The sequence below is a fragment of the Solanum tuberosum genome, unplaced genomic scaffold (assembly GCF_000226075.1).
Source record: "Solanum tuberosum cultivar DM 1-3 516 R44 unplaced genomic scaffold, SolTub_3.0 scf00040, whole genome shotgun sequence".
Lineage (NCBI taxonomy): Eukaryota > Viridiplantae > Streptophyta > Magnoliopsida > Solanales > Solanaceae > Solanum > Solanum tuberosum.
In genome coordinates, this window is record NW_006238964.1 from 815,900 (window position 1) to 842,800 (window position 26,901).

The 26,901-nt window shown below is 34.7% G+C and overlaps 5 protein-coding genes and 1 long non-coding RNA gene across 9 annotated transcripts in view; 3 read left to right on the forward strand and 3 right to left on the reverse strand.

The window, feature by feature from the left end:
* Positions 1-2,375, forward strand: part of LOC102599336 (uncharacterized) — an 8,449-nt gene extending 6,074 nt beyond the window's left edge. Inside the window, exons 9-13 of one of the 2 annotated variants that reach the window (XM_006342866.2) lie at positions 252-352; positions 592-762; positions 1,077-1,151; positions 1,355-1,462; positions 1,874-2,375. In XM_006342866.2, coding sequence (XP_006342928.1) covers positions 252-352; positions 592-762; positions 1,077-1,151; positions 1,355-1,462; positions 1,874-2,194 — 776 coding nt within the window. In that variant the 3' untranslated portion in view covers positions 2,195-2,375. The remainder of the gene's footprint in view (positions 1-251; positions 353-591; positions 763-1,076; positions 1,152-1,354; positions 1,463-1,873) is intronic. The other variant, XM_015306731.1, reaches the window with a different exon arrangement.
* Positions 2,376-3,276: 901 nt separating this feature from the next.
* Positions 3,277-8,892, forward strand: LOC102599663 (sm-like protein LSM1B). The gene is made up of 5 exons (XM_006342867.2): positions 3,277-3,710; positions 7,441-7,509; positions 7,588-7,703; positions 7,798-7,860; positions 8,535-8,892. The coding sequence occupies exons 1-5, from the start codon at positions 3,650-3,652 to the stop codon at positions 8,610-8,612; spliced, it is 387 nt and encodes a 128-aa protein (XP_006342929.1). The 5' UTR covers positions 3,277-3,649; the 3' UTR covers positions 8,613-8,892.
* LOC107059786 (uncharacterized) lies at positions 5,586-7,434 on the reverse strand. The gene is made up of 2 exons (XR_001472934.1): positions 7,379-7,434; positions 5,586-7,310 (listed from the first exon to the last, which is right to left on the reverse strand). It is a non-coding gene; the product is annotated as an uncharacterized lncRNA (long non-coding RNA).
* Positions 8,893-10,149: 1,257 nt separating the features above from the next.
* On the forward strand, positions 10,150-14,488 carry LOC102599992 (transmembrane protein 87A-like). The gene is made up of 5 exons (XM_006342868.2): positions 10,150-10,559; positions 11,595-12,513; positions 12,899-12,994; positions 13,628-13,764; positions 14,141-14,488. The coding sequence occupies exons 1-5, from the start codon at positions 10,339-10,341 to the stop codon at positions 14,307-14,309; spliced, it is 1,542 nt and encodes a 513-aa protein (XP_006342930.1). The 5' UTR covers positions 10,150-10,338; the 3' UTR covers positions 14,310-14,488.
* An 839-nt stretch (positions 14,489-15,327) lies between these two features.
* On the reverse strand, positions 15,328-18,627 carry LOC102600316 (exocyst complex component EXO70A1-like). Of its 3 annotated transcripts, none has more exons than XM_006342871.2 (2): positions 16,460-18,627; positions 15,328-15,634 (listed from the first exon to the last, which is right to left on the reverse strand). In XM_006342871.2, the coding sequence occupies exon 1, from the start codon at positions 18,464-18,466 to the stop codon at positions 16,640-16,642; it is 1,827 nt and encodes a 608-aa protein (XP_006342933.1). In that variant the 5' UTR covers positions 18,467-18,627; the 3' UTR covers positions 15,328-15,634; positions 16,460-16,639. The 3 variants fall into 3 exon arrangements, with proteins under 3 accessions (XP_006342933.1, XP_006342932.1, XP_006342931.1); XM_006342870.2 differs by having other exon boundaries at positions 16,427-18,627; XM_006342869.2 differs by having other exon boundaries at positions 16,234-18,627.
* A 2,838-nt stretch (positions 18,628-21,465) lies between these two features.
* Positions 21,466-24,262, reverse strand: LOC102578944 (pollen receptor-like kinase 3). Its single transcript, XM_006343063.2, has 2 exons — positions 22,877-24,262; positions 21,466-22,221 (listed from the first exon to the last, which is right to left on the reverse strand). The coding sequence occupies exons 1-2, from the start codon at positions 24,207-24,209 to the stop codon at positions 21,527-21,529; spliced, it is 2,028 nt and encodes a 675-aa protein (XP_006343125.1). The 5' UTR covers positions 24,210-24,262; the 3' UTR covers positions 21,466-21,526.
* Between the last annotated feature and the right edge of the window lie 2,639 nt (positions 24,263-26,901).

Below are 26,901 nucleotides of genomic sequence, written 5' to 3' on the forward strand. Positions count from 1 at the left end.
GTAGCGGCTACTCTATGTTTTGGTATTTAAGATTAGATTTGGTATTGATCATTGCCTTTCCTAAGTAATAATGGTATTTGAGTTTTATCTTTTAAAATGGAAATCACTATGAATGGGAATACTTTCATATTTTCCTCAGCCGAAAAAGTTATTAGAGTATTATTTAACTTCTATTTAACACCACATCAGATTGGCAGAAGTTTGAATTGCGAGTTATGATTTTAGTTCTTCACATCAATTTCCATGGTCAGATTCAATCAGTTCTCGGCTGGAAAGACTACTTAATGGCACATCATCGGTTATTCTCGCAGACCTGAAAATTGAAGCTCTGGAAAGTCTTGATTCATTTGAGGTATATACACCTTCAGATTCCTTATTTATTCTGAGGAGAGAAAAGGATGTACAAAGCAGTATAAATAGCTAAATATGCCCCATTGTTGCCTTCCAAAATATCACGGATTCACAAAATTTCCACTAAATAATACACTGCTTAATTATTTTTCTTTTCCCATGTTATAGTTATGATATAAAGTGTATAATACGTGCCCCTTACTGCTTATCTGACAGTTCTAATCAATGTTCTTATTGCAGCTATATCCATGTTATCTGCCGGACCTGTTATCTTCGAGACCACTAATTGTCTCTGGCAGATTCATCGGGACCTGCTCTGGTTCTGTTAAAGTTAGTGGCACATTAGCAGATTTGAGCAGTTTTGTGGTCGATGTCAAAGTACAAAAAGCAAAGGATTTTCCTTTGGAAAGAGTAAGGTCTTTCATCTTGTATTCCTTACTGAAATGTTAATTTGATTTACTTATGCTGCGGAGAAAGTTATAAGAAAAAAGTACTGTGTATGTGGTGTTCCAGCTTTACCTGGATTCTGTTCTTGTACACGTTTTCTCTACTATGAGAACAGGTTGATTCTATGAACTATCTAGCATTCTTATTCCCCGTATTAATCAAACAAATATCACGTTTGTATTTTTTTTTGGTCTGTGCATGCTTACATGTACCTTGCAGGAAAAGTACAAATCTGCACTCTTCCACAATTAGAACTTATGCTTGTTCCCTTTATGCAGGTTTTTGCAAGGAGACAAATTGAAACAATAACTGCCAATGCCTGGTTTTCCGAAAACAACCAACTAGAGGAGATGGTCTGTTCTAATGAATCTTAATTCCTATAGTGCTGCATAAAGAAGTTTCACACAATCACGTGATTGCAAATCCCTGCAACATTAAGAGATTTATATTCGTTATACTCCAGTCCCTTGCACTACTGTTACTTCTACTATTGAAAATCATGATTATTTTTTCTTGATGGTAATTATGCTCACTTAAACTATATATCTGTTTCTAGGTTGCAAAATTGAGCTTGCAAACTGGGGTGCCTTCAGAGTACACCAACTTGGTTTTGGTTGAAAATTTAAAGGAGAAGCAGACGTCTAAATTAGAGACAGTAGACGAGGTATGAGTTTGGTTGGTTTGTCAATGTACTAGGTTAACTGTCTTTAAATTAGAGAAAATCATCTTTTGAGGTTTTAACACTATCCATCTTCTGTGATTTATGATTCGCGTGCATCACTTCCTTAAAGTAAAATTTGTGTATTTGTATGCAAAACATGCATACCAAATACACAAGTATATGTAGATAAGTGCATTAAATTACGTCTGATTCATAAAGTATATATTTTGACCTGTATGAGGTAATTATATCTAGACATATACTTGTGTAAAAATAAACTAGCATTCTTGTGCTTGTGGAACTTCAAGAATAGATTTGTTTAAACAACAGTAATGCATTCTTTTAAGCTTACAAGCGGAATTTGTTAATAAAAATAAAAGCTCTCGTATTGATTGATAACCAATGTATATGCAGAAGGCCTCTGATCAGTTGAATGTCAAGAAGATCATATACCTTCGAGCACTCGGTGTTGGTTTTGGTAACTTGAAGGCAACTGCAGACAATCTTCCTGTGGAAGCAGCAGAACCTAAGTTGCATGAAACATCAGAAATGGTATTTTCCGCTGCTTCAAACTTATGTGGCAAACTATGTGACTTTTGCTGTTGCATGTGTTTCATACAGTTCTGCTCTCGGGTTAGTGATCGATGTGCTGTGACGTTAGCACAACTCTGTACAGCGCTTGCTTGTTTTGAGTGTATTAGTTTTTGTTGTGAAGTATGTGGAGAATGTGGCTAATATATCAGCAGCTACACAGCCACAGATGTATCAGAAATGTGGTTGGACTGTCACACTACTTATATGTATAGTTGTATAACTGTGTTTCATTCCAGATGTAGTGAACTGCTTGTAATAGAATTAGAGGAAATAAAAGAGATAAAATATAGAAGCTTGAGAGCACTCACCTTACGAGTCGTTATGATCTCTGTCTATGGACCAGTCCACAGCTGATATATGGATTTAATTTATATACACTGACAGCGTAAGTAATTTTTACACTATCTACATGTCATAAAAGATAAAACATCACAATACTGAAAATCTTTTTTTAATACCAAATGCCATGTTTTTATTCATGGTGAAATGTGTGAATAGTTCATAATGCATGTCAACACAGTTTCATGTTTATGTAGTTTTTTTTTAATTTAATAAAAATAAATCTCTCATTCACCAACATTGGCTTATTTCTAAATGCAAACGATTAATTTTGGAAAGAAATATCGAATAACTTCTTGTCTAGGCAACTAATTAAACCTATATCAATATTTAAATTATACTTTTCCTTATATTCGTAGTACGTTTCAACTAAAGAAAAATGTTTATGACATGAATCTTAATTCAATCGAACGTTAATAAATTCATTAATTCCATCATCATTTTATTTTTGTACCCTAGTATCGAAAAATAACGAATCTTAACACAACACAATAGAAAGCAAGTTAAGATCAAATACTTATTAGTGACATACAACGTCATAGTGACCAGGGCAGAGCTACTCTTGTCCAAGGGGTGTTAAGCGACTCCCCTTCATATGAAAATTACGTTATATAAATATGTCAAATTTTGATGATTGCAAAAGTTCTCAATCGACAATAGAAAGCAAGTTAAGATAAAAAAATCGCTTTGTGGCATACCACACCATTGTGACCTGGGGCAGAGCTACCCTTGTCCGATAGGTATTAAGCGAGACCCCTTAAGTAAAAAATTACGTTATAGAAATATATCAAATTTTGATGATTGCAAAAGCTCTCCATCGTTGGGCGGACAAAAAAATGAAGAAGTAAGAGACCACATAAAGAGATAGTACTATCATATTTCAAGGAGTCAACTAAAACTAAATTTACAAAAGTAGGCCGGGTAAATCTCAAAATTAAGAATCGGAAAGAGCAGTAGACCGTATGACTCCCCAAAATTTTGGGGATAGGCCGAATTTAGGGTTCCTCCCGATCTGAGCAACCAAAAGTCAACAAATTCTTTTCTTTTCAAACTTCTCTCAGATTTAGGGCTTTGGAGTTTTTCTAATTCTTGATTTAGCGGTAGGATTTTAGTTTATATGTTCTCAGTGAAGCGGCGAAGCTTTTGTTAGGGCACTGTAAAGCGGGTAATCGGATCTGCCAATGCAAATTGAATTGAAATCTGAAGAAGTTTCGGTGATTTTTGGGATACCGAAAACGTTAAATTGAAAGCAAATCAATGTCTTGGGCAAGTCCAGAAGATATCTATACCTCCACTTCTCTTGCAAGTTATCTTGACAGTGAGTTTTTCTTCATTTCTTTATAAATTATATGTTAAAGAAAGGTCGATATGCTAAGTACTATTAAAGTTGTCTAGTAGTTTTGGTGTTCAAAATCTAGTCTTGCTAAACTTGCAAGGTTCTTTTGGGCTGTTTTGGTATTGGATTGTTTCCTCTTATTTATTTTAATTGAACACAGATGGTTGTCTGTTCGTATCTAGTAATCTCGCGTTGATTCCTGAATTCTGATCATAGTACATTAGTTTAAAACTGAGATGTAATTGATTTTTCGTTTATGGGGAGAGAGAATACCTAGAAGATGTTGGTTGCATTATGAGAAAAAGTTGAGAGTGCACATCTTTTTTAGGTTCAAAAGATAAATTCCGGCTTCAATTTGTTTGTCTCGTTTTGACTTGACATGAAGTTTGGAGAAGTAAAAAGATTTTTGAATGTTGTAATCTTTAACTAAAGATACGTAGAATGTACCATAATGTTCTTTAATCTTGTAGTATTAAACATGCCACGTGGAAAGCTAGAATTAAGGAGTTGCCAAAAAAGAAAAGAGATACTTTTTGAAATGGGCTGAAAAGGAAATTAAGACAAATAAATTGAAACCAAGGGAGTATATCTTATTTATACCACTGGTAGATTTTCTCCAAAGTGTTGATACAAAAGGAGGAAAAATCAAAGATTTTTAAGCCTTTATTAGTCTAAATCTGAACCTTGTTTTGCTAAGCCAGCTGCAACCATGTTGCCTTCCCTGTAGATGTGCTTTATGGGCGATGTCCGATGTATACTTCATAATGACTAAAGTGCTGATTTTTCACTGATTCATATATTGCGAGGGAAGAGGAGTGCTTCCTTCTTTTAAGGCGGAATAGATCTTTTCTACTGCTGCATGGGTCAAAGAGCCACAAAAGGTTCATCATTGTTTGTGTTTCCTCGTAGTGACAACTCAAAATGAAAGCCTTAATGATAAAAGAAAGTTGCTGTCAAGCCCAAGCCACTTACATATTTGAGTGCTTGAGTACCACTTTTTCTTCTTTTTTTCCAGAGAATTAAAGGTGCAGTCAAGCACTCAATTATACAAAGGGCTTGCGCTTGAAAGCCTACCTTATTCAGCAATCAACTTTCTTAGTAAGTCTTGCTGTTATCTTGACATTTGTGCAAATTGTAGAAATACATGGTTCACAATATGTTTTTTTGCACCCAAGGGTGTGATTAGATCAATGAAGTGTGTGCAGACCTTGGAGGCCAAGGTTCAAAATCCAATAGAAACAAAAAATATTAGGTGATTTTTACCCTTCTATTTAAGTCTCAGTGAGCAACTGAGCATAGTTATCCAATGGTTTACTGTGGGAGGTAGTAGCAAATACCTAGTTGAATAGTTGAGGTGAGAGCAAGCTGGTATGGACACCAACATTATAAAAAAATGAATTGCACCCTTTTTTCCTATGCCTCCTGTGTTCTTGTCTTGGCAGCTTAAATGATAGAAACCACGATTATTATAGGTATATGTGGTCCCTATTCCTTCTAGAGGAACCTATGGTACTACTTATTCTACCAAAGAGGCATGTTCCTGTAAATTGAAGGATTAGTTGTTTCCGGCTCTTGAGCAATTAGTTAATGTGTTACGGTGAGGTTGCCACGGCACCCGGTGCTCGATTAATTTTTTCATATATATATGTATAGGAATTGTAGTGAGTATGATATATAATTAAAGGTTGGCACCCACAATGGCATAGTGACTGCTGATCAGTTGGTCAACTGACAGGGTGCCACACCCAACGCTGTGGTTCGAATCTCCTGGAATGCAATTTGTCTTTTGGTTTTCTTCTTCTTTCTTTTTTTCTTCCTTTTTTGCCTTTTCCTTTACTTCTCTTCTTTCTTTCTTTATTTTTTTTTGAAAAGGTAACTTGTATTATAAACACAGGAATACTCAGGACGTATTCCAGTAATACTTACAATCAGAAATACAAAAGTGATGTTGTTTTCCTATGAACTCCTTAAGGACTCTAACATACTAGGGATATCCTTTCTTTCTTTATTTGTTTCCTTTATAGTGTTTTTTTTGTATTCTAAGTTGCTCGGACTCTTCACTTTTGGTGCCGCCTGTGTCGACACGACATGGGTGTGGGTGTGGGATCTGTGTCTGATTTGGTCAACGGATTTTGGGTACTTTGACCAAAATCGATGGAGAAAGTCTGGACAATTTTAATGATTGCTATGCTCAATACAAAAGCTAAAGGTGAAATTGAAGAAAATAGAATACCTTTTATATAGAAATTTTTATGTCACTCATTTTCCTTAATTTCCTTTCGTGATTCTTCTCAAGTTCTCCACATAATATGTCATAATTTAGGTTTTATAACTCTATTTTTAGATATTTTAATTATTTATAGGCGAATCCCCGCACCCATATCCGTACATGGATCCATATCCCCGAAGCTTAAAAATTAGATCATGAAGGATCCGACCTCTAGATCCGCACCCGTATGGACACCCGCACTCGAGTCCGAGCAGCTTAGTAATTGTATTTACACTCTTCCTCCTTTGCAACCCATCAATTAGTTTATTTATCTAAATTATTTCTTCTTCTTTTTTCTTCAAAATGTCCAAATATTTACTTGGATGTGATTTTATTCTTTTTCCTCTTTTATCCCTTCAAAGTACATTTTATCTATTGAATTTTATACTTCGTTTCTTAATCCTTTAAACGAAAGCAATAGAGCCAAGGGTCGTTTTATGCTAGTTTATTGGCTTCTTTTTGTACTTTATTATTAAGAGTTTTTGTTTTAATGTTACCAAAAAATTTTAAAAAAAATACGAGTTTCTGTTTTTGTTCGCAAATTAATTTCTTTTTTAATATGGATAATTTGTGATTTTTTGTAATGAAAACATTGTCTTTACTTTAAGTTGATGAGAGATCCCTTATACAAAATGCTTTGGCTCTTTTTTATAGAATTATTTTATAGAATTCGTTATAAGTTACAATTTGTTAGTTATCATGATTTATGATTTAAGTATCTTATGATTAAGAAGGGGTGCAATTGCCTATTCAAAAAATTTTGTTTTCTTGTTCATATTTTTCTCATTTTGCAGCAGAATTTGATTGAATCAGATAAAATTCATGTTGATTAGATAATCGTATATTTATTTATGTACCAAAAAATTCGTAAATCAACCCATATTAGCTCAAAATGGATTGAATTGGATGAATATACGCCCAAATTCAATATCCATCACCAAGTTTATATTAAATGCAGTGGCACCCGCAACCTTCAAATTCTAGATCCGCCTCTAGTAGAAGCTAATGCAATAATACATGGGGTGCCTGGTACTAAAAGAAATAATTGGGGAGCTACTTTTTCTTATATATATGCCCATGTGCTCATAGATTGATAGCAATAACTAAACCTGTTTATTGATTTACTTTTTCTTATATATATGTCCATGTGCTCATAGATTGATAGCAATAACTAAACCTGTTTATTGATTTACTTTTTCTTATATATATGTCCATGTGCTCATAGATTGATAGCAATAACTAAACCTGTTTATTGATTTACTTTTTCTTATATATATGTCCATGTGCTCATAGATTGATAGCAATAACTAAACCTGTTTATTGATTTACTTTTTCTTATATATATGTCCATGTGCTCATAGATTGATAGCAATAACTAAACCTGTTTATTGATTTACTGGATCTATTTCTTGCTTTTCTGGCTTGACTCATTATCCCTCACAGAGAAACTTCTTGTGCTGTTGCGAGATGGGCGAAAGCTTTTAGGAATACTTCGTTCTTTTGACCAATTTGGTAGGTTTCTCCTGTCATTACTTTCCATATCACTGCCGCGGTTAACCACCTGACAAAAATTCCATCTGTTATTTGTAGCTAATGCTGTTCTTGAAAGTGCATGTGAGCGTGCTATTGTTGGTGATCTATATTGTGATATCCCATTAGGTCTTTATATTATACGTGGGGAAAATGTTGTGTTAATTGGTGAACTGGTATGTCTTGATTTCTCTCTCAATACAAAAAGTTCTGTGCTATCCCCATAATTGTATACCCGTTGGCTAATACAATGTTGTAATGATTGGTCAGGACGTGGATAAGGAGGAACTTCCTCCCCATATGACACGTGTTTCAGAAGCTGAGATAAGAAGGGTAAGATCCTGTTATTATTAGTTTCACTCTTCCAGATGCTTAATGGACTTGTTGCAGGTGTATGACTTGTGAAGTTTGGGGTGTGGAGCAACTTATATTGGTGAATATATAGTTGGAAGGAAAAAAAGCTGTAGGTATTTTGCATAGTTTTGGAAATTTAGGGATGAAAAGTTATTTTTTGATAAATGGGGGGTGGGGAGTGGAAAAGATAAAGATGAAGGTATGAAGTTGCAAAAAGGTTAAGCTTTTACATGCCTCTTTATCGATGAAATTAACCCTTTGTCCAAAAGAAAAGGATAAGCTTGTACACGAAATACTGTATGTAGCTAGCCTTTTTCCTTTTGCAACACACAGAAAGAAATTATAAAGCTGAAGAAAAAACAGTAATCCTTGTTAATAGAATGTATCTTGTATATAACTTGCATCTTTATGTGTGCATGTTTTCATATGCTTTTTAAAGAGATAACATTTCCATCTTTCTAGTTTATAAATCTATTCTTTCAAGTGCAAAATCATGATTAACTTGAGGCTAACCATTAGTTGATGGTTGACTGATTTATTTAGTCATAACACATTATAGAGTTGAGGACCCGGACCACTTTATATTGTGCGTATACATTTCTTATTGAGACTTGTGATTTGTTTCTAATTCATATCACCTATCCATCCATCAGGCACAGAAAGCAGAAAGGGACTCTACAGATCTTAAAGGCTCAATGAGGAAGAGGATGGAATTTCTTGATATGGATTGAGGTTTCCTGTTGTTTACGATAATTCCATGTCTTCTGCAAATATTATCGCAGTTGCTGCGTGGTTTTCCTTTTCTCTTGGGATATTCTGTGTTCATTGTAACATCTGTTTCTTTTATGATGTTTGAGTAAAGGTTACTGGTATTAGACATGGTGAATGGTGAAACAAGTCTTGAGTTGTTCCATTTCCTTTTTATGCTAGTCCTGGAGGAACTGTAGTTTTATGTTAGACGCTGTATATGCTGTGAAATGGGAGTTCTGGTGTATTTCCTTTTCTTATTTAGGTCAAACTATTTAATCAAGCGCATTGCTCGGATCTTACCCTCTTTATTTTTAGGTATATTTATGGTTTTGGCACGATTTAAATTAATTGGAAAAAAAAGGTGCATGTTTGGCCCCGTCTTAACTCAACACCATAGAGTTGTCAAGTGAAAAACTAGTGTTTGACATTAGAAGAAAGTCGAGTTGTTTTAAGTATATCATATTACACAAGGGGAGGTGAGACCACGTGCAAGAAATAGTACTTCTTCTCAGTATCTCTGCCGTAATGATACCGGAACATTGCCAGCAAGTGCCAAAGTGAAGAAAAAGCAATGAACCGACAACGACTTTGTTGATCCATATCATCAATTCAGAGGTATCGTAGTACGTGGAAAAATGGACAAGTGACAATTAATAATCACTTTAACACCGAGCTAACCGACAGTGAAAATCTGAAGCGGCTCCGCTGCGTTAGATAAATTCAGGAGGTATAAACTATATTAGGTACGATGAGTAGATTGATTTCTTGATCTTGTTTATAAGATATTATTTGCTATATCAATTCAATCTTTTTTGCGTTGTTATTATACAATACAAATATTCAGATTATTATTCCTTGCGTAATTGATTTAATTTACATATTACCAATTCGTGCCTAAGTAATATTTGTATTATTATTCATTACATAACTTGTCATTCAACAAAAACATATTCTGGAATGGAAGAGGTTGAGCTAGGTGTCTTGTTTCACCTTTTCTTTTTTAAATAAAAAAATTCTTCACCTCTTCTTTTCTCTATTTTTTCATGCACCTTACTTTTAAGTTACACATGTCAGTTATTCACATCCAACATGTACTCTTATACTATACTATATAATGTTATTTTAATACAGTCACTGGAAAAAAATAATCCGTTTTAATTAATTTATTTGATTTTAATTTAATATAAAATTTTAAAAAAATATATTTTTTAAAAATTTTGTAATTGTAAATCAAAAATATATTAAAATATTCTTTAATCGTATATTTTCTTGTATATTAAGTAGAAAGTTAAATTTTCAAAATTGCCAATAAAATAAAATAAAATAAGACGAACTAATTAAAATAAAGAATACTACAACATTTTTACAAAAAGAACTTTCTTCCGTTATCTTTTTTTTTCTACATAAAATTAACATCTAATAAATTATCCTTCATGTTATTATTTTTTTAATATTTGAAATTCAAAATCGAGAAATGATTAAAGCATTTTCACTATTTAAACGTAAGTGAACAATAAACAAATCATTTGCTCGGCGTACACATTACACAAGCTTACCTCAATTAAACGAATATATTTAATAGTGAAACGTAGTCGCCGGTGGGTCCAATCTCGTTCACTCCGGTAGTGGATGTTCCTATTGCTGTTACTTCAGCAACAGCAGATCTGCTACTCTCTCACTCACTGAGCTGATCTCTCAATTCGGCAAATGCTATCGTTGAAGTCAATTGGAGCTTCAGGAGTACTATTTCTACTATGGCTATGGCTGTTCCAGACGACTGAAGCTTCAGTGCATGACTACAATGGGGAGAAATTTGTGAGCAAGGGCAATGCATTTGTGGTTCACGGAGGTAGCGAAGGAATTTACTCCTCTGTTCCTAACCTCACTGAATCTCCTTCCTATTCTTCCAACACCGACTCCTTCATTCGGTAATTTTACTCTCTCTCTCCAGTCAATTGTTTAACTGTTTTTAGGTACGGTTTAAGATGAAATATATCGAGATCTGTTGTGAGAATTGTTAATTATAAATGACGGTATCATTCTATGTGTTCAGGTTAAATTGGAAGGAGCAGAATTATTTATTTGTCTTTTTTTAAACTTAGATAGTAAAGCTACTAGTGTTGTTCTGCTCCATTATAGATTTTGGGAGTAGTTTTTGAAAAATTATCTTCAATTATCTGTTTGACCATGAAATTTTATCATATATTGAAAATCTGATGGTCAAATATTTTCAAGTTCACAAAAAGGGGCTCAGTGCAATTTTTGGGACTTACACTCGCTAATCTTCAATTTTTCCCAAGTAAAATGCATGTCCATACACAACTAAAAGTTCCAAAAATTTAAATTTCACAAATTCAAATTTTCAAGTTTCGGCTTCAAAATCAGTCAAAGGGACAATTGAAGCTAAATTTTCTTTGATATTCGGCTGCTAAAAACATGGCTAACTCAACCATCAATGTGGCGCTGCTCAATTTGGATCTGTGTAGTTACCTAGTTAGTAAAAAACTCTTAAGTCTTATGTGATCCATTACCAAAAGCCAAAACAATTTAGCACTACTATTAAAGCTGTCTTCCTTAAATTTCTGCTGCTAAAAGCAACCATAGTTCAACCATTAAGGTTGAATTATTTTTGTTAATGAGAAGCTTATGTATGAAATCCATAGTTGAGCGAAAGAAGATAAATGAATTTTGCTTTCTCACAATATTAAGTAGTCTGTACTTAGTTTGGGCCGAATAGAGTCAGATGGATTAAGAGGATTCATACAGATGATCCAACTGCTTTGTATTTCGATTAACTTTCGTGTTTTTTCTATTTAAAAGTCATGCTCCATGGAAATTAATGGGCTTGTTCTTATGCATTTTCTCAGTCATGCCAGACTCTGGAAATGAGTGTTGTCATTCATGTGTTTTCCCAGTTTTATGCGTAAGAGTCTATAAATTTCTGACGATCACATGTTCAACAGGTTTGAAAAGATTGTATTTCGGAGGCCAAAGGAATTCTCAAACTTCAGCTCAGACCCAATTCATGCAATTATTTTTGAGGTGGATGATCGAGAGTTAATTGGGGGCTCTGCTTATGGTGGACAAAGAGCTATTTGTTGCACAGCAGATCTTGCAAAACTTGGAGTTTGTACACAAGGGCAAATAATTCACCGCCCATCTGCTAGTAATCCCGGATGGCCTAAAGTTTTTAGTGCCTCATTCAGCATTGATGAAGTTGATGTAGCACTGCAGTCGAGATCAATCCCCATTACAAAAACTGGGATGTATAACGTGTATTTTATTCACTGTGAACCAAATCTTAAGGAAATTACTGTTGAAGGGAAAACCATATGGAAGAATCCTACTGGTTACCTACCTGGTAGAATGGCTCCCCTTATGAACTTCTATGGGTACATGTCTCTTGCATTCGTGTTACTAGGGATCTTTTGGTTTTCGCAGTATGCAAGATTTTGGAGAGAAGTTATTCCTTTACAAAATTGTATTACACTCGTTATAACATTGGGCATGCTTGAAATGGCCTTTTGGTACTTTGACTATGCTGAATTCAATGAAACTGGAGTCAGGCCCACTGGTACCACTGTATGGGCTGTGACATTTGGTACAGTAAAGCGCACAGTTGCACGTTTGGTCATTCTGATAGTCTCTATGGGCTATGGTGTCGTTAGACCTACTCTGGGTGGTCTCACATCAAAGGTCCTTTTGCTTGGAGGAACATTCTTTTTGGCTTCCGAAGTGCTTGAACTGGTGGAAAATGTTGGGGCTGTCAGTGATTTCTCAGGAAAAGCAAGGTTGTTTTTTGTACTTCCTGTGGCATTCTTGGATGCTTTCTTTATCCTTTGGATATTCACCTCCTTGTCGGCAACTGTGAATAAGCTTCAGGTAAATTGTTGGCTTCTATTAGTTACTGTGATTTCATTTGTTTGTGGATTGCTAGTTTAGAGAATGTTTTCGTTTCTTTACGCCTTACTTGCCTCAGGTTTTACTTTCATGAGCAGAGATCTTATTACACTTGTGACTAATAACCTAAGTAGCTCTATTTGTGTTACATATTATATTAATCATGAAGTTCATTCGGAAAGGTGTACTGGTATCTTTTTGTTGGTTGTAGTGCCTAATTCTTGCAATAAAGGAAGCTTTTTCCTTTGCCTTATCTTAGGGCGTTTGGGGCTGGGATTGATCATGATATGACGTCATTCAGTTATTAGTATAATTCAATTTAGGCTCCATTAGTGCTAATTCAGTTGCTGGATTTGGTGTCTGACAGGCTAGAAGGTTGTTGGCCAAATTAGACATTTATCGGAAGTTCACAAATGCATTGGCTGTCACTGTTATTGTATCTGTTGGATGGACGTGCTATGAGGTAATTTTCAATTCCTACATGATGTGGCTGGTTCTTTCTTTTAGTAACTTCTGTCAAGTATCTTTGTTGCCTGTTCGAAGAATCTGAGTTAATAAAGGGAAGTGGTTATAAGGACCTTATTGTCGACTGGTCTGCTTGATGTGAACAGGATTACTTTTGCAGAATGACTTAACACCAAAAAAAGGAACATGTATAATCCACCAAATTTGGCCTGCAATCCAATTTTCTGGAGAGGGGACCTAATTTCCAATAATACGGGAAACAGAAGCATAAATAGGCCTTTATAATGTTTTGCAATCATTCTGTTATTCATTTTCATATGTTTTATGCCACGAAATGTGTCAAAGCATCACAAATCAATTGTTCTTTTCCCTATTTATTTTTTTTTACTAGTCAAGAAAGGAACTTCAACAAGTGATTCTTGGTTTGCCATTTGCCTCACAACTCAATTCAGGTTCGACTTGGGTTGTGACACTCCATGTATTACCTTCAAGAGAAAGGGCACCTTCTAGAAATTGAGCATGATCATATCTTATATTCGTCCAACTACATCAGGCATAGGGTTCATTATTTTCTCAACTGTTCCTGATATTGTATACAATGAGCATTGACCATTTTCACCCCTTTTGGCAGCTGTACTTCAAGTCCACTGATGTGTACAATGAGCGTTGGCGAAATGCCTGGATTATTCCTGCCTTCTGGCAAGTGCTATCTTTCTCTCTCCTTTGCATCATCTGCGTTCTTTGGGCACCATCTCAAAACTCCATGAGGTACTACCCACCTTCCACCTTATTGTGTATGTACATGCATTTTACAGAGTTCTCACTACTCTAACCCCCTTCTAGTTCTTATCATTTCGTCATATCTGCAGCTTTATATCTTGTGTTTAAATGGGATCCAAACCTTTATTTGTTATTTTTTTCCTGTACTCGGCAAACTTTCAAATTTATAAATCCTGAATCATTCTGTTCAAACATCTCATAGCATCTTTCTATTTTCATCACTATAAGAAGTCAAAATCTCATAATAGTGAGTCTTACTTACAATAATAGCTGGCTATAACGGCTTTATTTTTGGCAATATTCAGTCTTTTCTCCGACGCAAATCTCAACACTCACTGGTTTATTTTATATGCTTACATAACAGATATGCCTACTCTGATGATGGTGAAGAGTTCGACAAGGACGCTACATTAACACTCATAAAGCCGTCCCCTCTGCTGCCAAAGGATGTTAGAAGCCAACCTGAAGTGAGACCAGCGCTGGGTAACAGTGAACTATCTAATGGCGATGACGTAGAAGACAAGACTGAGTAAAGCAAGACACAACTTTTTACAGTATGGTAAAGAAAGGTACCGCCAGTTGAGTAAATTGTTGTTAGAATCATGTAATCTGTGTTGTCTGTATAAAAAGTACGAATGTTAATCAGGAGAAGTTTTTATTAGGTAAAACAAATTTGTAATTGTTGTTTTTTTAGAAGTAATGCTCATTTATCTTATATGATCTCTCTTGCAACTATTCTTATAGTTAAAATGGTTTAGAAGTTAAGTGTCACAAAGAAGCGCATATTAATATGGAAGCATAACCATACACGATAAAGCAATAGACGAGCACATTCACCACAAAGTGCTAAGTATACCAAGGATAATATGAGATTGGTCTAGTTATGTCGGTTTCGATGATGAGTGATGATATCAAAAGATAGACAGACCTAACATTATGTGAAAGAAAATTGTATCAAAGACCTACAATCTCTTAAAATCCATGAAATAAAAAGATCAATTAGTTGAGAATATGTTTAGTCATCGTAGTTGTTTTGCTGTTATACACGAGAGAAGAAATAATTGACCAAGTTTTACAAACTCCTAAAGTACAAAAGTTATACAGAAAGGCATAGATGTTTGATTCCCAATGGAACATTCATCTCAAAAACCCATACTAAAAGCTGATCTTCCTTCTGTTTTTTCCCTTGGGTCCCCATTGTGACCCTTAAGAGCTCATTTAATAATGGGACACATAGGCTCTTTATCTAAATAGATAAATAAGGACCCACAATAATTGAAAAGTAGGAATAGATGGCAGATGAAGCATCACACCAACTGTAAAGATCTAGTTTCCCGGTTGAAAAATGACACAAATTAGGTCGTCTATCACTTTTAAATCCAAGTCAAAATGAACATCCACACTCCACACTCAATCTTCCTATATCTTCTATTGAAATAGAAGAATAAGCACGGCACAAGAATTATTAGTTTGAAGAGTTTTTCATAGTAACTCCTCATAAATGGGAAAAAGGCCATTTTAAGTACTTTAAAGTGGCAACACCAGCTAAAGTAGAAAAAAACAGAAACATGGATTTTATGTAACAGATATCCAAGTGGTGTAGTAATCAAATCTACAAATGGTATTTGAACAGATTAGTAATTGAACATCTTGGTCAGTAAATATTCTACATTTTCTGCCATTACGTAAGAATAGAGGACGATTTCTACTTTGGACACAGATAACCACATTTGAGAATACATAAACAGGGAGTACTTGGTGAGTGAAGAGGTAGCAAAAAGATGTGTAACATTGGAAGGCACACCTTGTAAGTTCTGACCATCAGATGCAGCACACTTCAGTGTTTCAACCAGAAGGCCTGTAGAGATGAAATATTTGGAGGATAAACAACAAAGATTGCATGAATCTGCTGCACTAAATCTACTGGATTAATCAGATGCTCCTTGTGGCTTGTAACCACAGATTAGCCACTTCTATCATGACAGTGTATAACAAACGGGGAATTCAATTTCTAGTTTACAAGAACAACTTTCATGATATATGTCCAGTTCAAGTATTCCATGATTGAGAAAATCATGTCAACAGAACTAGTTAGTAGCTTTTACCCATAATAGCTGAATAAGCACCACAGCACCAATCGTCTTAGTTGAGAAAACAAAATAAGTACAAACTAACAACAAACATTCCAAGGAATCAGCATGGTTATACATGAAACATTGAGATAATTAGTCATGCCCCACGAATTTCCCGTGTAAAATTTAAAAATTCACGGACAATTGTTTCATTTCTAAGAAAGACGGAGACTTAAAACACAATAAGAAGACAGTAGTAAGCAACAATTGGTAATTTCAAGTCTTTACAATCACAAGACCATGGTTTTATTTATTTATTGTCACCTACTGAGGCCCTTGCCATCGTAGGAAAATCTGTTACATTCTTGATTTAAGATAAACTTACAAGAGGATATATTCCAAAGGACAATATCGCAGCAGCGTAGAAGTCATCCAAACTAAACTAAATTCTGGACTCAAGTTAACAAAATCATGATTATGATAAAATTTCAAGAAAGTAATCAATACAACAGTTCAGATATGGACAAATTGAAATAAAGTCTAAAAGTATGGAAGAAATACAACAACAACATGCTTACAGGGCAGAGCATCCAGAGGCAGGAGGCACTGACCCTTCTTGATAGATACAGCTGATCTTCCTGAAGTTTTCAGCAGCCCATCACCCTGGAATACTACAAATGAAAGCAGAAACTCGAGAAACACCAGAATGCCATAACCTTAGCCCCTGAATAACTCCATGAAAAAAATTCAAAGAATGTCCTAAAGTACTAACTGTTGAAACTAGTATTCTTTCACTGAGATCTTCTTCTCAAGTGCTGTGACACAGCGTACCCCTCAAAGAAATCTAAGACAGCATTCTCTAGGTCCTCCACAGTATACTTGATATAGTTTTCTGGATGCCTTCCGCTTTCTATATGGCTCCTGAACCGTCCAAGAAATGATCTATAGGCAGGAATCAACTTTTCGGCTATGGAAATGCGCAGCTCCTCCCTGAGCTGTGTATCTGGTATCAACCATGTGGACTGAGTCCTGTGCACTTCTTCAAACAAGGCGTTGAACGTCTTGAAACGCTCTCTCAATGCACTCTTGGACACACCCGATGAAAAACTGCCACTCACATGTAGTCCCTCATCTCTCAAACAATGCAAAACCCTCACCCAGGTTGCTCTCTGGTAACTGGTAGCAGCTTGTCTAAATTTCCCCGTTAATTTTCTCAAGAAATCATCTACAATCATTTCCCCCAACTCAGGTGACCCTTTAGTCTTATGAACAATATAATGGACATTGTTCATCATGAATAAATGAGCCAAAGAGGTATCTCTATAGTGCTTAGACTTACCTTCCAAATTGAACTGCAAAATGACAATAATCCAAATCAAATGAAGCGCTAATGGTGTCAGCCCTTCTAGGTCCGCAAAGTCCATATCAGGGGTGTTAGGATCACTTGAATACCTTGATCCCGTCGATGGCTGTGAAACAATCAATTCACCCATTGTCTTCTTATAGTCCGAAATTAGACTTATATAGTTCATCACATACCTAGTTAAGGGATGAATTGTCCCTCCTGGAACGGGGACCTTCGAAGGTTCACGGAGTACAGCATTCTCAAATTCCGACAGTATCCCTCTAGCAGCCTCCCCTAACCTAGACAATATCTCTACTGCTTGAACTCTAATTGATTCTGAAGATTTTGACTCGAAAACAATTTCAACATCAGGCAGTAAATCGGATAAAGCGTCATGAAGATCCAATATCTTAAACAACTTCTCAGGCGATCGCCGGCTAATGCTAATGGCTTCAGCGAAATTGAACAGCTGTATAGCTGGTCCTTTAATAGTCTCCATAAAGCAAGCATCATCAGTCGCCGTGCCCAAACTCTCGAAGATTTGCTCACAGAGTTTCTTCTCGCTAGCGAAGAGTATACGAACGCATACTTTGGCAGCTCGTATCCATCTTCGGATCTTTGTTTCCAAAGTCTCCCAATCAAGTCTCTGGATATCTCCGATGCTGAGTTTCTCTATTCCAAGCTTGCGGAAGCTCGACTCCACAGCGGACTTCCGTACACTACCGTAGACCTGAATACACTCCCGGAGATATCCAGCGGAAATCATTCGCTCGGCGATACTCCGGAGATCATATATTGCTACGGGCGGCATGAGATCAACTTCGCGGATGCTGCTAGTAGATCGATAGCTGCTGCTGCTACTCTCTTGATGTTCCAAATCTTTGGTGAACGAATCATCGTCAGTAGGAGTATCATGGTAGTCTTCTTCAGGCACCTGGAATTCGCCGGAGTGGACTGGAGAAGGACTAGGGTCAGTTAACGAATCAGCCTCGATTGCATTTGTGTGAGCAACAAGTATGCTGCGAAACTCATCCTCAAGCCGAGCCATGGCGATCTGGATCGCACTATTAGCTTTATCTTGGTCGTCGGAGAGTGTTGTGGACTCCATTGACCGTTGGATTTCATCGACGGCGTGCAAATACCGATTGATCTCGTAACGATCGCCGTCAAATATCATTTTCTCTCTAGCTTCTTCCGACACCGTAGAATCCCACCGGAGAATTATCTTCTCAGCTGACTCGAACGCTACGGCGTCGTTCTCTGGTGCTTCCATCGCTAAGAATCCAAATTTGAAATTCAGAATCTGGAAAAAAGCAAAAAAAAAAAGGATTCGAGCTTTTTGGTGAAGAAGATGCAGAGAATTATAAAGATGAAGAAAACTGAAGAATCAAAAAAATGGAAGCCGATGAATTTTACATATTGGAATTAATTAATCAATTTCTGCAGTGATAATAATATAGATTAAGAAGTTTAATTACTGTACTGTTATCACTATTTCTCGGGTTAAAAGTTATACTCAACGGATCTTCGTATAATAACACATTTGGTCCTTCAATTATTAGTAATAAATTTATGATAGTACTTATTAATCAATAACGTATAATCTTCCATTAATTAAAAAATACTACTATTTTTTGCCCTTATATATTTTATATATAGGAAATACTTTTGTAACTATTTTACTGCCTATTATGGGTAATAATATAAGCTTCATATAATACATGGATAATTAGGTGACTAAATGATTAATAATTATAATATATTTATGACTGTTCATAAGAAAAATGATCAAGTATTATATTTCAATTAATTGAAAATCAAATGTACTTTATAAAATATTGAAATATCTAAAATTAAAATTCACCAATAAAGAGTAATTGAGTCTATAAATAGTTAAAGGTCGAGAAACTTACAAATTTTAAGTTAATTCTAATAGTAACACATTACACTCTTGTTGACCAAGTTTCGAAAATGTAGAAATTGTTGACAAGAAATTACACTAATATTGACTAGTTCAAAATTGTTGTTTTGAAAAGTAAGCTAATTTTGAGATTAACTAGAAACGCAAAATAAGATGTGAAATTATTCTACTTTATGTTTGGCTATAAGTATTAGTTAATTTTGACATCATTTTATCCCATAATCTGTATTTTAAAGATGAAATTAATTATCTCATATTATAATCGTATCAAATATGACCTAATTGGCCAGACATAGAAACGCAAAAGCCAAAATTAATTAATGAGAGTAAACCAAATGAACAATTTAATGAAGTCAACTTATCTACGTACGGACTGTGTGGCAATCACGTGCGTGCACGCTCGCACGTTAAACAATTCTTCCACATAATATAAACACAAAAAATAACAATGCCACATTTATGTATCGATTATTCAGTGTTTCAATGTTAAATCTTATATCTAAAAATGTGAAAGAAAAAAAAAAGTATACATTCAGCCCTTCAATAGTACAAAAAATTTATAATTTTTAAATTTTAAATTTATTACTGATTATAAATCTAAACGCACAATTCAAACAAGTTTAGTTGATCCAGAGTGCAAACAAACGTAGAAGGAATTGAAACTATATCTCGTTAAGTTAACACCCTTTGGAGTATGGAAAGAACACTCGCAAGCTTGCTTGCATGTGAGACAATTCTGAAAACTGGAATTCATATTTTTGTATGTGTGAAATGAAAGCAATATTATTATTTAAAATACACAAGGTAGGGATTGTACTTTAGTGCACAGATTTCTCCATTATGTGTGAAGCTGTTTCATAGCTGGCAAACAATCTATGCAGAAAATTAAAGCAAGTCAGTATCACACGAGTGCTACAATAAACAATTTGTACTTTGGATTAAATCTATCATCTCAATATGTGTGTGATAATATTATACTACTACTCCACTAACTAGTAGTAACTTCAATTTGTTTAATAATGTATAGATTAGTGTTGTGGCGTTCAGCTCAAAAAACAGCTCATATGTTTTCAAAAACCAACCTGTTTGGTTCTGTTCTGTATTCAGACAGGTTCTGGAAACACAATTTTTTTTTCACTTTCCTATGTATATTGGGGTACAAATTAATATGTGTAATGTAATGTCTTTATTACAAAAGGTGTGATGTTGTTGTTTGCCAGACAAGAAAAAAGACCTTGATGTGTGGACATTTTTTGGCTCTTTCATCTCCAGCTGTATTTTGTAATTCACATATCATCAGTGAGGTCACGTTCGATCAACCGTACATACATTGCAATGGGAGATCCACACATTTATTAGTCCGTATGGTTCGTTTGGTATGAAGGGTAAGGATAATAATCGTGAGATTATTTTATCATGTGTTTAGTTGAAACTTTAGTTTTGATACAAGTAGTTTCGATTTATTGATTAACTTATGTACATAATGGATACTTGAGAAAGCGCGTAAAAAAAATTTAAGTTAGAAGTGTATAATAGAAACATTTTAGTATATTTTCAGTGACGTAATTCAAATGTCTAAATGAAATTTACTTGACGATTTTAAGAAAGGGACCCTGTATTCCGCCTTGAATTTATGCTTTAATAAATGTTGATGACCCAACTCTTGTTTTCTCAGGCTAAAGCCCAAATACTTTATTAATAGCACTTCAGAACAAGTCCTTTTGAAGGTTATAGTCCATCTAAACTTTGCAAGAGCTGTTGTCCCATAAAATTATTGTCCAAATGGACAGAGTTTACAATTGAAACAGAGTTTGATTTATGTTATAGTTATCTGATTGGGCCTTCCATACTTCTCCGTTTATTATTGTGTGAAAAAAATTAACATACAGGTACGCAAGAGTGTGATCAATGAAGTAGGTCGAGAATCATGAGGTTTCAGGTTCAAATATCAATATGGATAAAAACACTAGGTAATTTCTTTCTCATGTGTTCTATCCTTGGAAGCAGAGTTACCTGATACATGTTACTGGTTGAAAATGACAGTATCCCTTGGAGTTGGTCAAAGTACGCTACGAATTTTTAGTCTACAATAGTTGGTACTCAACGTAGTAGAAACAGGAAATTGTATTGCATATACAATTCTAAAGCAAGCAGTAAGCTCTTTCATCTCTACACAGGATACAGCTTCTCCTCTCATTTCTTGTTCTACAAGGGGAGATAATGGTCATCAGACTACAAAATGAAACTAAAACTTAGTCAGTAATATATGTACTATCCCTAGTTAACGAACCTTAAAAAATGAAGAAAAAAAAACACTATCATTAGTCTGATGACCATAGGAGAAGCTGCAATATTAACCACGCCTTGAATTACCGGAGTCTGCTAAAATTCCTAATGATTTGCTGTTCCTTGTTAGGATTCCGACACTTGTATTTCAGCATCTCCATCTCTTGGAGACTGCATTATCTCAATTGCTTGTCCCGTTTGAGACTGAGGCGTTGTTGTTGTTGTTTGTCCTGTTTGGCCTACTCCGTTTTGTTGTTGTATTTCTTCAATTCTTCTAATGACTTCTCTAATATTTATCCTCTGTTGTGGATTACTCTCTACACATGCTGCACTAATGTGAATTAGTTCCTTAATTGAACTCATTGAATCTTTCGCGCTTGCTATTATATCTGGATCACATAATTCAGTTTCTCTTCCCTCAGCAATCGCGGATTTCGCCCATTGTGCTATGTCTATCCCTCCTTTACCGGTATTAAGATATATAGACGGGTACTTCCCTGTTATTATCTCAAGAATCACAATTCCAAGGCAATAAACATCGCATTTGGGTGTAACTTGGTTATTTTGTACTGCTTCTGGTGACTTGAACGCGATTAGTGCTTGAACTGCATGCGCGTTGTTCATTAAGGTGCAGAATCCGTAACCTGTGAGTATTGGCTCGTGGTTTGTGCTTATGAGTATATTGCTCGATTTCAAATCGCCATGGGGCAAATCAGAAGAAGCAAGTTCAGTGTGAAGATAATTTAGTCCTTCAGCTACTCCTTGTATAATATTTAGACGCACTGGCCAGGTGAGCTCAGCATGGGGCAGCCCTCTTTCACCTGTGATCATTCATATAAAGCAGCAGCAATCTTTATAAGTAATCATGCACAGACTAATTAGCGCGAAGAAAATGAATATTATGCCTAATTAAACCTCGAAAACTAGTTCATAAGTTAAGCATAGCTCAAATCCGTCCCTCAACTCCTCAACTAATTAACATGGAGAAAATAACAGGACAACTGTAGAAATGACCTTTCTTGAGGTCTCTATTTAACTTATGTTCCCCTTAACCCACTGGGCTAACGGGAACATAATTCAAAAAGTGGTCTTGAAAAAAACCACAAGGTGCGAATAATCCCAATGTAAGATGGGAACTCTACATCGGGATATCAAGAGTACATACGAGTCTGGCTTTGATAACTTGTGAATCAAATGGACCTTTAGACCTCACTCAACTTCAAGGCTAGTTCATGGATATAGACGTATAGTTTGCCAAGATCATACAAGGAGACTACTTTCCGTTCCCTCAACTAATATGAAACACTTGACAACTAGACTACTAATACAATGTAAACTTACTTACTTGTAGAAGTTTTTGGCTTTTGGTCTCCTATTCTAAGCACATGCACAAAATTAACAAAAATGAGTTTATTGTACACAGTCTTACCATGCATTTCTAGTATGACTTGATAAAATTAGAGGTAGGTACTTTACCGTGCAATATGTACAGCAAGCTTCCTTTGGGAATGTACTCATACACAAACAACTTCTCTTCCTTGCGATGATGGTAAGCCAAAAGTGTTAGAATATTTTTATGTCTCAATCTTCCTAAACGTTTAACCTCTGCATCGAAACCATCTTTTCCGATCTTGTTCATTTCTTTGATCCTCTTTACCACAACTGTCAATCCATTTGACATCATAGCCTTATAAGAAGAACCCAATGGCCCATTCCCTAACACCTCTGCAGCAGCTTTCATCAAATCTGCTAAACCAAACTCACCTTTATCATCATTCACCATTGTCAAATCTCCTACACGTTTTCCCATTATCGATCCTTTTCTAATCGAACTGCCACGTCTACTTAGTTCAAATGACTTCTTGCTATCACTCGAAATTCGCCTCCCAAGTGATGGCTCATCAAAACTTTCAATTGAAGCACGGCGATTTTGTTGGTAGCGACATATGAGATATATTACTATGATCATGATCAATAAAAGAACAACTGATGATATCATAATCCACATTGAGATGCTTTTATTCGAATTACTATCCGGACTTTGTTGAGTGCCATTATTTGCGTTATTATTAGTGTTGTTGTCGTTGCTGCTATTTATGGTTGGATTACAAGCTTTGCCTAATTTTTCACCACAAAGCTCGGAATTCCCCTTAAACGAACTCTCATTGAATCTTGATAACGAAACAGGGATTTCCCCTTTCAAGTTATTATTAGAAAGATCGATTGATTCTAATGTTGACTGCTTCGAGATTGGCGGTATTGGACCTGTGAACTGATTGTTCTCCAGGTGCAATTCAATGAGATATTGCAGCTCCATTAATGAAGACGGAATTTCACCCGAAAATTTGTTGTCGGAGAGCCATAACTTCTTCAACGACAACATTTTTTCGAAGTAATTTGATGGAATTTCACCAGAAAATTGATTTTCCGACAAATAAAGACCTTTTAAAGCACCCATTCGATTGAATTCCGGAATTGGTCCAGAAAATAAATTGCTTTGAAAACTAAGTGTACGCAGAGCAGGCATTTGTGATAATGCCTCAACGTCTATAATTCCAGATAAATTCGTTTCTGCAAGAAGAAGTCCAGTAACCATTTTTTTCTGACAAAAAACACCCAACCAACGTATATTTTTGTCACACGGATCCGTTCCAGGTTTCCAGGATTCCAATGACGCTGCATTTGTAAATGATTGTTTCAGCTTCAACAAAGCATCAGTATCGGAAACTGAAATTATTTTCACGGGGTAATTGATCAAGAAGACGATGCAAAGAAGGCATGTTTTGATCATAACACGAAAAATGTCCATGTTATTTCTTCAAAATTACTATATTCGTCCCCGTTATGAAGTAAATTTCTGGATTTTTCATTTGTTATCTCAAGAAAAATTTACTTGTTTTTTTGTTAGGTAGAATTAGTATAATTTTTCTCCATTTTTGCATGTTGGGATGATCAAGGTGCAAAAGAGCCAGAGAAGCAAGGACCACATGAGACTTGAAGTAAGAAACAATTGATTAACCGTTATTATCGTCGAGTTTGTGTGCAGACATTCAACCTAGAATAACTGAAAATATATATACATTATTTTAGTATTAACAAATAATTATTGGTATTACTATTAATATAGAAAATAAATTAGGCTAATGTGTCAATTTGGAATGTTTATTTACCTTTAATTACCTTATACATTCATCTAAGTTTTCTGTATTTTCTAGAAGGAAAAGGTTTTCGAGTCGTGTAAATTGAGGCTCCTTCCTTCTCACTTGTTAAGACTTGTGAGACATAAGTATTGTCGTGTCACTTGTTAATTTTAATTTTTTTTTTAAATTATGAGGTTATATCTTAGCGATATTTTTACTCTCTTTTATATAGTGTATTCAGTGAGGTTATTTTTATTTGCAATAAATTTAAAGTGACAGAAAATAAATTGTAATCACAATAAAATAAGAAGAAACATAACTTTATTGATAAAGATTGTGGATACAATTATGTTCCTCCCTTGATTTTACTCTCCTAAGATTTATCCATGATTCAAGGGTCGTTAATGGTGTATTTCTCGAACTAGGATGATTTAGATTTGACCTCTATATGAATATTCCATGACTTTTGTGGAATATTCGAGATCTTGATCTCTTTATGAATATTCCATGAATTTGTGGTGGAATTTTCGAGCGGTTTTTTAAGAGAATTTAGTACCCTTTATATAGGCATGAAATAGGGTTTAGGATTGAGTAGCTTCCAAAAATTTTAATTGAAACTAAACACACTTTCTAGAGTCTCAATTCGAATTGAATACATCTTGTAGAGTCCCACAAAATTTCAATGTCTACTATTTCTTATCGATATTTTTGACTCTCTTTTATATAGTGTAATGTATTGCTTATCTCAGCATGACATTTAGTTATTTCGATTCTAACACTTGATTGGAGTTTTTTTTGTTTTAATAAACTCTACATGGTAAAAATTTAAATTAATCTTACCAGTAAATATAGGGAATATATTCTTGAATTTATACCCCAAACTTGAAGTAGCTAACCTTAATTATAAACTTAATTTTGTCATGTTCTTCACTTATGAGTTATGTGCTATCCCATGAACTTTGAACAATTAGGTCCAATCATTCTCTTCCAAACGCTTCGCATTTCGTATCGTCCCGCCACATAGTAATATAATTAAGATGCTCTTCTCTTTTCATATTAGTTGTTTATTTTTTTCTTTTACATATCCCTGACAAGTGACAAATCATAAATAAAAAGAATAGTTCTATTAATTTATTGCTAAAAAACTTTTTTTGAAACCTTACAAATTTAATTAATTGTAATAGTAAAATAGAAAAAGAAATTATAATTTAACAAGTAAGTTTTGACAATTATTTATAATAAGATGAATAACTAATATAGATTCGACAGAATATCAATTAGTCGAAAAACTACACCTTTGTGCCGCAACTAATTTTTTTGGCACATGAAGAATGTGTAGTCCGGTAGTTGAAATTGGAGTTGGAGTTGGAGTCACCTTTCTTACTTTGTAGAATAAGTGTTGTCTCTTCGCCTTTATTTTATTTTGTTGTGTTGTGTGAAGAAATCTAAAAATATTTGTTAAGTACCCACCTCAATTATTCTGTTTATGTGCATTGAACTAAATTTTTAAATACATTATTTTATATCGTACGCAAAGTAGGGAGTAGGGACAAAGTCACATGGGTGTAAAAGAGGTTCATTCGAATCCTCTGTAACAAAAAGATTATATATATATTTTTAATGTATTCTTTATATTTATATATATATTGTGAACTTTTTTAATTAAAATTTTGATTCGTCATTGATGCAAAGACTACAAAAATGTGATTTATATTTTGAATTTAAAAAGAAGGGGTTGGGAGATCTGCAACGTTAGTTTCTTAAAGAACTTACAATTTCTTCACTTTTTTTTTTATTTCTTAATTGGTGTCTGATATTTTTATGGGCTCGACTATTTCAAATTCCCACTACTTAAGTCCCATTCGGAGAAAGCACTTCTTATCAAGAATTTATCCATACTCAAAACTCAAATTCAAAATCTCTAAATAAAGGAGAAACAATTACATTCACTGCACCATATGGCTTACAATTTCGTTTCTCAAAAAGTCACTTATTAAGCAAAATCATCTTCTTCTTCTTCTTCTCTTTTTTATTTTAAAAAAAAAATTATACTAAAACAAGAAAGTTTTTTATCTTTATCTAATACTACTAGATAATGGTGCCCGTGCTATGCACGGGCCCAATAATATAAATGGTATGTTTTGGGGCTAATAACCGAGTTTTTGAAGCGATTGCTTGCGTGGATAAAGGAATAAGTTTTTTTATCACAAACTTGTACTTTCTTTAACGTTATTTAAGGCATAATAAGACTACCCACATACAACATTTTTGAAATATTTTATGTTGTCAATAATCATAATTTATAGTATTTTTACGATAGATTCACTTCAAGAATCAGTGGAATTTTTTGTATTTTTTTCA